This window comes from Arachis ipaensis, chromosome B02, assembly GCF_000816755.2.
Source record: "Arachis ipaensis cultivar K30076 chromosome B02, Araip1.1, whole genome shotgun sequence".
Taxonomy (NCBI): domain Eukaryota; kingdom Viridiplantae; phylum Streptophyta; class Magnoliopsida; order Fabales; family Fabaceae; genus Arachis; species Arachis ipaensis.
This window is the reverse complement of record NC_029786.2, coordinates 94,084,697-94,094,393: the sequence shown is the minus strand read 5'-3', so window position 1 is coordinate 94,094,393 and position 9,697 is coordinate 94,084,697. Positions and strand designations below refer to the sequence as shown.

Below are 9,697 nucleotides of genomic sequence, written 5' to 3'. Positions count from 1 at the left end.
TCCCGAATTTATTCAACAAATTGTGGGAGGAAGGGGGAGGGGGTAAGGATTGTTGCTTTGTGTGTTTCAAGAAGTGCTTTTCTTGAGAAATTAGATATTTTAACTTCTCATGATGAACTAAAAAATGGCTTTTTGAGACGTAATGAATTCTATTCTCAAATAGGGCAAAATGTTAAAAATGTGACTCTTGATATTCAGAAAAGAGGAGGGAGGGGGTGTTGTAAGTGGTGTTATCCACACAGGTAGTAAGACTGCTTCTGGTTAATCAGTGCTTCTTTTATCAATTATATAATGATGATCTGTACCCTTGAGAACTTATTAATTTAAGAGATCTTAATTAGTTGTTAAGCTCAAAAAGAGTAGCCCATTGTGCAACGGGAGGAGAGTGAGGTTTAGACAGTTTTGCTTTGTGAGCAGAGCAGCTGTTACTGCCAATGATTGCCCATTACTTTGAACCCCTTATGACCTGTATCGAGTTTTGGATTTGATCTAATGTAGGTTATAATGCCTTTCAGGATACCATTGGAAATGGTAAAGCAGGAAGTAAAGCTCAATGTCTGAGCAGTGCAGCTAGTGCATTGAAGGATGATAAGAGTGTGTTTATTGATAGGTGCAATCTTGACAGAGAGCAGCGCTCCGAATTCGTAAAGCTAGGTGATGTGCACAAAATCGATGTGCATGCAGTTGTGCTTGATCTTCCTGCTAAACTTTGTATTTCTCGATCCGTTAAACGGACTGGCCATGAAGGAAACCTTCAGGGTGGAAAAGCTGCAGCAGTTGTGAATAGAATGCTTCAAAAGAAAGAGCTGCCCAAATTAAGCGAAGGCTATAGCCGGATAACATTTTGTCAGAGTGAGAGTGATGTCAAAGGTGCCATTAATACATACGGCTCACTTGGGCCACTGGATAACCTCCCACGTGGCTGCTTTGGCCAGAAAAATCCAGATTCAAAAGTTCAAGTTGGTATAATGAAGTTCCTCAAAAAGGTGCCAGCCCCTGATGCAGCAGCAAGACCTGATGGAAGTGGAGACACTACGTCCCAAAATCCTGGAAAAAATGATTATTTCCACAAAGATGTAGAAATGGCATCCCCAATTCTAGATAATCCCAACTTAGAGTCAAAGGAAGGAGAAAGCCAGGAAGTGGCCTTCGATGGTTCCCATGCCAGTCGAGTTTCTCTGGATGATGCTCCCACTCTGGCATTTCCATCTATTTCAACATCTGATTTCCAATTCAATTATGAAAAGGCAGCTGATATTATTGTTGAGAAGGTTGCGGAGTTTACAGCTAAGCTTGGCAATGCTAGACTTGTGCTGGTTGATTTGACTCATAAATCAAAGATTCTTTCCTTAGTTAAAGCCAAAGCATCTGAAAAACACATTGATACCCAAAAGTTTCTTACCCACGTCGGTGACATTACTAAACTTCATTCTACAGGAGGTTTAAACTGTAATGTCATAGCTAATGCTGCCAACTGGTAAGATTCTATTATTTCAGTTTATCGGAACATAATTGAGAATTTTGTTGTAAGATGAATCCATCTAATTGAAGTAGATCTGTAGTAAACAAACTCATTAGAAGATAACTCTCACCCATATGCATATGTTAGACGACGATGAATGTTAGATGGCAAGCCCTGTTGCATTTGTTAGAATTTCCACTTTCTCTGGGTATCTGAAGTCTGAACTCACACAATGAAATGTCTATCAAGTGTAATGTTATCATCAGATCTAGAATCAAGCTTACATATCAATTAAGAATCTACTGAATTATTTTGTTTTTTAGTTACATAATACGTATTATGCAACTTCAGTTTCTAACACAATTCAACTGCCAATGCATGCATCCTGATAATGTGGATCTCTTAAATAGACTTGTTTTTCCACAGACTCCGATCTTATTAACATGTAACTGACTCTGATAGAGTATATTTTTGTCTCATGAACTTCCATTTTTAACATGTCCTTTTTGTCAAATGAATGCTCCTTTGCAGGCGGTTAAAACCTGGTGGTGGAGGTGTTAATGCAGCCATTTTTAACGCTGCGGGTCCTGAACTGGAGTCTGCAACCAAAGAAAGAGCAAAATCTCTTTCACCTGGAAATGCTGTTGTTGTCCCTCTACCTGCATCTTCTCCTTTGTTTGTTACAGAGGGTGTAACCCATGTCATACATGTTCTTGGACCTAATATGAACCCTCAAAGACCAAATTGTCTTAACAATGATTATGAAAAAGGATGCAAAATTCTTCAAGATGCTTATGCTTCCCTATTTGAAGGCTTTGCATCAATTACGAGGACCCAGGCAGGGCAATCTAGAGAAGAAAATGAAAACATTGTAAAAAAGGCTTTGAAATTGCAGGATAAATCTGAATGTCATTCCAGAAATAATTTGACAAATATTGATCAAAAGACCAAGAGAGATGCCGATCATGGGTCTGAGAAGAGCAAAAAATGTAAGGGAATTCAGGATAGTTTTGGAGTGAGCTCTGATTCTAGAGACGAAAGGGTAGATTCGGAGCATAGAAGAAATGATGGGAGCATGAATAAGGCATGGGGATCATGGGCACAAGCTCTTCATCAAATGGCTATGCATCCTGAGAAGCATAAAAATGACTTGCTTGAGATTTCAGAGGATGTTGTTGTTCTGAATGATCTCTATCCTAAGGTCAAAACATTCCCTATCCCTATTCTCCCTCCTTATTTCATTTTTCATTTCATGCTTGACACTGCTAACGAAGGAACTGTATTGCTTTGCAGGCAAAGAAACATGTTCTCATTTTGTCTCGTACCCGAGGAGTTGATTGCCTGGAAGATGTCCAGAAAGAACACATTCAGTTGCTGAAGAAGATGCATGATGTGGGTTTAAAGTGGGCCAGGAAGTTCCTAGATGAGAATGCTTCACTGGTCTTTCGCCTTGGATATCACTCAGTATGCACTGTATTTATTAAAGACTAGTTTATCCCCTATCCATCCACCCAAAATAGGAAGTAAAATATAGTCGCAGGGGCTTGGTTCGTGAATGACATTGGCAAATACGTTCTCAATTTTCAAAAAAAAAAATAAAATAGAAAGGAATCCTGTCTTTGAGTTTAGAGGTGGTTAAATTGAACTAGTAATAGACTATAGACTACTTGAAGTGATGGTTCACCAAGGAAAATGGTTAAAATGAATATTTTGAAAATGTGGAAGAAATATGCTTTCATAAAATTTACTCATCCATGTGTTAGCCTGTTAGTATTGGGGGAGAAGTTGCATCTACAAGTAACTCCCATGAATGCTTTTGTTTAAGCTTTTTATTCCAATTTTTTTAGGTTATTATATGAAAACCAAAATTTTAAGGAGCTGCATAGCTGATAATCTCTCTTTTATACATGCATGCTGAGCCTTATGGATGTCTCTCTTTTCTCCAGGCTCCGTCAATGCGACAACTGCATTTACATGTTATCAGCCAGGACTTTGATTCAAAACATTTGAAGAACAAGAAGCACTGGAACTCATTCAACACTGCTTTCTTTCGCGACTCGATAGACGTAATGGATGAGGTCTCTAGTCACGGGAAAGCAACACTGAAAGATGATGATAAGCTGTTGTCCATGGAGTTGAGGTGCCACAGATGTAGAAGTGCGCATCCAAACATACCCCGGTTGAAATCGCATATTGGCAGCTGCAAAGCTCCTTTTCCTGCTTNTGAATGACAAGCTTTTGTTTACATTGCTACTATGCTAGACTAATTGAGTTATCCTTTTTGGTACTTTAGGGGAAACTCCAGTGTATAATTGAGGATTGCATTGTAGATTTTTTGTTTTTGTTTCCCGCCTATATATCCGAAGAGAAAAGAAGACAAACTAGTTTATCTACCCATGATCACCTTATATTAATTAGTGGCTAAATTACACGGCTTGAATTTTCTCAAATTAATATACAGTAGTTATCATTAACAATGTTGTGGAGAAGTTTTGTGCAAAGTTAATGTTCCCTTTTGTTTTGTTGCTTCGAGAACTGATTTGGGCTAGACAAGCACATTCAACTTTTGATTCTTCTCATTAGCTTTATCAAGATTTATTTATTTATTCTTTTTAGACAAATTATATTTGAACATCTAGAAAGGTGTGTAATTTTGGTATACAGTCATTAAAAATTTAAAATAGAAGAAATAATAATAAAATAATCTAAACATACAACACCCAAATTTTTGTAGACTTGTTAAATCTCCTCATGTAGTCATAGATCCATCCTTATCAAAGTTAAGTTGCGGTTAATCACTTATGACATTGTCGTTCTAGTTGGTGCCACGGTAAAACATATTCTTTAAATTAGTAACTTTAATAAATATAAATTAATATATAATAATTATGATGTAACTCCTTCAAGTGGTAGGGTTTAATCTCCCTTGTAATGAACTTATGATCGGTATCTCTGATGGTGAAAATATACATGCAGTAACAACCAAATAGTGGGAGTCACGTTTGTAGTTTCAGAAAATTCATTTTTTTTTACGAAATTGAAAAATCTGTTATTTAAGTTGGGTGTCAGAGAAAAATAAGAATTTTGTAATTTTCTGTTGTGCAGGTGTGAAAGTAATAAATAATTAAAATAGAAGAAAATCAGATCCTCTTATGTTACTTGAAAATTGAAATTGAACTTCTGACGTCAGGGAATCCAACGACGTAGAATGAAGAGACAAGTAAAATAATGCTACTCATTTTTAATCTGCAGGAGTGGAGGTTGATGAATACTAAAAAAAAAGGGTTTCTAAGTCCTCAATTATTTTTAACACAGTACATATTGAACACTTTTGCATAAATAACGGACCTAAGCTAAGACACTTGAATTGATCTAATGATGAATAATTAATATGTATAGTTTTAAGATAAAGATTGAACTTGCCTACAATGTAATTCTTCTGTCACATAAGATGAATATTTGAAATTAACAATATTACATAAACGGTTAAAGAGTTATTAAGAACAAAGAAAATAGTGATTATAATTGAAACTTCGAAAGCAAGTAAAACACTAAATTTTCTTTATTGAAACATAAAAGATGCTCTACATAATAATGATTCAGAAGCATTGCAGCTAAAAAGAAACCCGCAGCAGAATGATTTTAACTTAGATGAATGAATTTACATAGAAACAAGCTAGTCCTATCCACTCACTTATATAAAATGCTCATTATATTTATAAGCCATTTAAAATCAAGAAAAAAATTCCTCTCATGTAGAAGCATCTCCTAAAGAAAATCTCAACTTGATAGAAAGGATCACTGAGGATTTGGTGGACGGCTATTGGCAGCACAAACCCTAGAACCCCATTCAAGCAATTCTTTGCTTGTATCATCCTTGTGACAAATCACCTCAATGAAGCAAAAGCAATCCTTCTTTGCTCCTGTTGCTGTTTCAATTGCATTAACAAGCTCCTCTTCACATGTGACCTGTATCAAAAACATTATTACATTAATCAATATATCAAATATATTTTCAAGTCGAATAGAATTATTCAAAGTTTTGACAACAATGTTGAATTTATGTTAAGGGCCTCACCTTAGTGGTCCAGCATTTTCCTTCACCATTGTGGATTGCATCAACCAAGCCAGTGTAATTCCAGTTCTTGATCACATTGTATGGTCCATCATGGATTTCAACTTCAATGGTGTATCCACCATTGTTTATCAGGAAGATTATGGTCTTCTGCCCACATCTCAGCATTGTAGACACATCCTGAGCTGTCACCTAATGTATAGAATTCAAAAATCAATAATAAGAACACCATAATAAATTCAAGTTAAAAAACAAGTTTCTTGTGATAGAAATCATGCAAAGACAAACCTGAAAGCTTCCATCACCAATGCAAGCAATCACTCTCTTCTCAGGCACAGCCTGTGCATAACCAAGAGTTGCACCAACAGACCATCCAATTGAGCCATATTGCATTTGGAACTCATACCTGTTATCAACATAACTTTCTTAAAAACTTATAAACACTATTCCCACACTATTCCCTCCGTCCAATAATAACTATCAGATCAATCATGTACAATAAAGATCAGTACCAAATTAGTTAACCATATAGAATACATGTTAGAATACAAAATTTACATTAAAAATGAGTTAAATATATACAAAAATTCACAGTGGCTGATTTGGTGGTTGATTTTTTGTGTGGATATAATAATTTTGTTACCGGATAGCAATTTTTGTAAGCATTTTTTGTGTGCACTTACCATTTATCAATGTGGATAGTTATTATTGAACCAGAGAGAGTATGATAACTGAGGTAGAGACATACTATGACACAGTTTTGAAGCTACTTACCCACATCCTTTTGGCAATTTCAGCTTTTGGCAGTTAAACCATGAATCCCCTGTCTCAGCAATAACAGCAGTTTCACTAGACAGCATATTCTGTATATGTTGAAACAGAATATTGACTCTTAAAGGTGCTCCTGGTTCAGAGCTGATAGGCTTTCCATCAGGGACAAAGATCCTGTAATAGTTCTCATATGAAGTGTTGTTGTGCTTAAGACGCTTCGCAAGCGCCTTAAGGAAATCCTTCATCAGAACACATCCAAATGCAGGTCCATTTCCGATCACTACCCGGTCCGGCTGCACAATGATGGCCTTCTCTTTCTTGAGAAGGAGTGAGTACCCAACTGAGCTGTAGTCATTGAAAATTGGTCCAGCAAACAAATATGCGTCAGCAGACTCTACAATCTCGGCGCAGAATGAGGTACTCACGGCGCCCCAGAATGTTCCGATGAAGTGAGGGTGGTTCTCAGGGACTAGTCCTTTAGCCGATGGCATCACCCCAAAAGCATAGCCACATGCATCAGCCAATTCAACAAAGGCATCACTAGCCTTGGCCACTCTCAGCTTAGGACCGCCGACGAGTACCGGTTTCACTGCCTTGTTTAGGAAGTCAGCTGCAGCCTCTACTGCTGCCTCCAACCCCATTTGATTACTCAATCTGTGAAATTCATCAAAAGAAAATATATTAGTGATCATTACAATCTTCTTAAACATAAAGAAGATGCAATTCAGTGGTAAAGAAAAATAAAATAAAATTAAGTAAAGAAGATGAGAATCATACTTTGGAGACAATGAAAATGGAACTGGCTCCCTACTGAAAGTGGGGTGAGGAATTGCAGCCAAGTTACAGCTGATGCTGATATAAACAGGTTTGCTTTCTTTCAGTGCGGTTGAGATTGCAGTGTCAAGCATCTCATGAGCATCTTCCAGGTTATTAACCACAGCCTATTATCAAAATCAATAAGAAAAACTAGTAATTACACATTAAGCTCACATTTCAGCATCAAAGAATAATAATAATAATATATGCAAACCCAAATACCCCTTTAATTTCATATTTGTAACCAAACAAAAATCACAAAATAGTCTACCTATGCTGGAAAGATTATGCTATATATAATCAAGCATTGCCAATAATATAATGTCTTTCAGTAAAATAAAGCACTACTAGACATCCAGAACGTTTGACTTCAAACAAGGACGAGTGATCAACATAGAATAAAGTATCATGACTCAAATTGAGGCATGTTTTCATTTTTCTTAAAAAATAATAATAAACAAAGAAGAAAAAATCATAGTGATGCAATCATATAATGTCACACAAATCATAATACGTCAAATTTTACTTTATAACTTTTTTTTAAACAAATGCTTTAATTTCTTTATAATCCATTAAAATAAAAATAACGAATCTAAACAACTGTATCCGGACACACACAGTCTCCAAATACGTATTCAAGATACAAATAATAGAAACATTTCATTTTCGAATGGCGGTAATATTTAGATAATAAAAATCACTATATGATATAGTTAACCAAAGACAGTAAGTAAACACAAAAATAATCCATACATGTTATATATCAACCGTACTAATATAAAATATATTAGTACGCTAAAATACAAAATAAATATTAAAAATGAATATAGCTGATTTTTATAGCTGGTTTGAGATACAAATAGCATTTTTGATATTTTATACCTATAATGAACCTTTAATTCGTTGTATTTTTAATATGGTTGATAACTAAAACCTTGAAGTTAATTAAAAAAAATTGCAGTACTTACTATTATTTATTAAATTAATTAATAATGATTTACCTGGTAGCAAGTAACAGTTTGGAAGCAGCGAAGCTCCTGGGTGAAATCCGGCAAGCCAATGGTGTGATGCAAGATCCGGTTGGTCCCATAGTCATTCGTGTTCGGTCCCCCGACGATACATATCACCGGCAAGTTCTCGCTGTACGCTCCGGCGATCGCGTTCAGCACGCTCAATCCTCCAACGGTAAACGTCACCACACACGCGCCCACGCCCCGGCTCCGCGCGTACCCGTCCGCTGCGTACCCGGCGTTGAGCTCGTTACAGCACCCGATCACGTTGAGGTTGGGCTCGGCGATCAGGTGGTCGAGGAGCGTCAGGTTGAAGTCGCCGGGGACGGAGAAAACGTCCGTGACGCCAATCTCGACCAGCCTCCGTGCCAGGTGGCGGCCTAGGTTGGCGTCGCAGGGTGTGACGAGAGATGAAGAGTGTGTGCCTTGGATTGTTGAAACGGTGCCGTTTGGTAAGGATCCTACGTCGTTGCACGCTGGCTTGCATGCATCTAAGGATCCTAACATTGCGTCCATTCCTTGGTAAATAACAAACCGTCTCAATATCAAATGCTTTACCACTGAACTATATCGATTCGAATGGAATACTTGTCTCTAACAGAAGAATGATTCTGAAGGGATTTGGAGATTTGATTTGGTGAATTTGTTTTGTGTTGTGTTGTGGAAAATGATGAGAGGGGAATTTATATATAAGGGTGTATGTCTGTACGTAGTTGTAGTGTTACTTGGGAAAGTGGTATGAAAAAGACAGTGGGATGAGAGATGGAAATGGCATTACAAGGGGCGGTATTCGGTTTTTTTGGAGTTTCTTGGTTTTGTTTTGGTGATGGCCGTGGTGCATTCGGATTTGATTTGATTCTATTTTTTGCAAATTGTTAGATTGGATCGTCGGATCTACTTTTCATAACCAATCCAATACAATCCAAATTGCACAATGTGCTATAATATTATTATTTTATTATTATATTTACAATTATATTTATAACATGTTCAATTTGTTATACATTTTTCTATTATTCATGTATTATTATTATTTAATAAATATTTTATATTCAAAATGTTATTTATTTATTTATTTTAACTAATCTATAATTTTATTTCCATTATTATATTATCGTTGGCTTTCTAAGATATTGTTAAGACTTGTTATGCCATTGTTAATTATTTAAAATTTGATGTTGAGACTTATTATATGTATTTAATTTTTTTATTTAAAAAACCGGAAATTCAAACCGATCCAAGCGGCTTGTAATTGGATCGGATCGGATTTCCAAAAAAAAAATTATCCAATATAAACTGCACCGCACATAAATTAAGCGATCGGATCGGATGACTTTTTTCCTTAAAATCGAACCAAACCACACCGCGAACACCCGTAGTCTCTATCTCGCTACCAAATGCTACCAATGATTATTTATGCAGTAATTAATGTAAAAAATAATTATTTTTGTGGTGTTAGGTAATCGGATGCACATGTAAAACTACTTTACACGCATTAAAATTAAATTCATTAATTATTTCCTTATTTTCAAATTTTTTATCTCTTTTTATTTTTGCTGCAAA

General features: G+C 36.1%; 2 protein-coding genes across 3 annotated transcripts in view; one reads left to right on the top strand and one right to left on the bottom strand.

The window, feature by feature from the left end:
* The window catches only part of LOC107625784 (transcription factor bHLH140), a 4,347-nt gene extending 654 nt beyond the window's left edge, over nt 1-3,693 (top strand). The window contains exons 2-5 of the mRNA XM_016328497.2: nt 516-1,477; nt 1,994-2,663; nt 2,756-2,926; nt 3,409-3,693. Coding sequence (XP_016183983.1) covers nt 516-1,477; nt 1,994-2,663; nt 2,756-2,926; nt 3,409-3,693 — 2,088 coding nt within the window. The remainder of the gene's footprint in view (nt 1-515; nt 1,478-1,993; nt 2,664-2,755; nt 2,927-3,408) is intronic.
* LOC107625783 (pyruvate decarboxylase 2) lies at nt 5,002-8,812 on the bottom strand. Of its 2 annotated transcripts, none has more exons than XM_021116202.1 (6): nt 8,126-8,812; nt 7,086-7,249; nt 6,312-6,962; nt 5,826-5,958; nt 5,541-5,729; nt 5,002-5,431 (listed from the first exon to the last, which is right to left on the bottom strand). In XM_021116202.1, exons 1-6 carry the CDS (start codon nt 8,648-8,650, stop codon nt 5,261-5,263), a joined length of 1,833 nt encoding a protein of 610 aa, XP_020971861.1. In that variant the 5' UTR covers nt 8,651-8,812; the 3' UTR covers nt 5,002-5,260. The 2 variants fall into 2 exon arrangements, with proteins under 2 accessions (XP_020971861.1, XP_016183981.1); XM_016328495.2 differs by having other exon boundaries at nt 5,826-5,943; nt 8,126-8,811.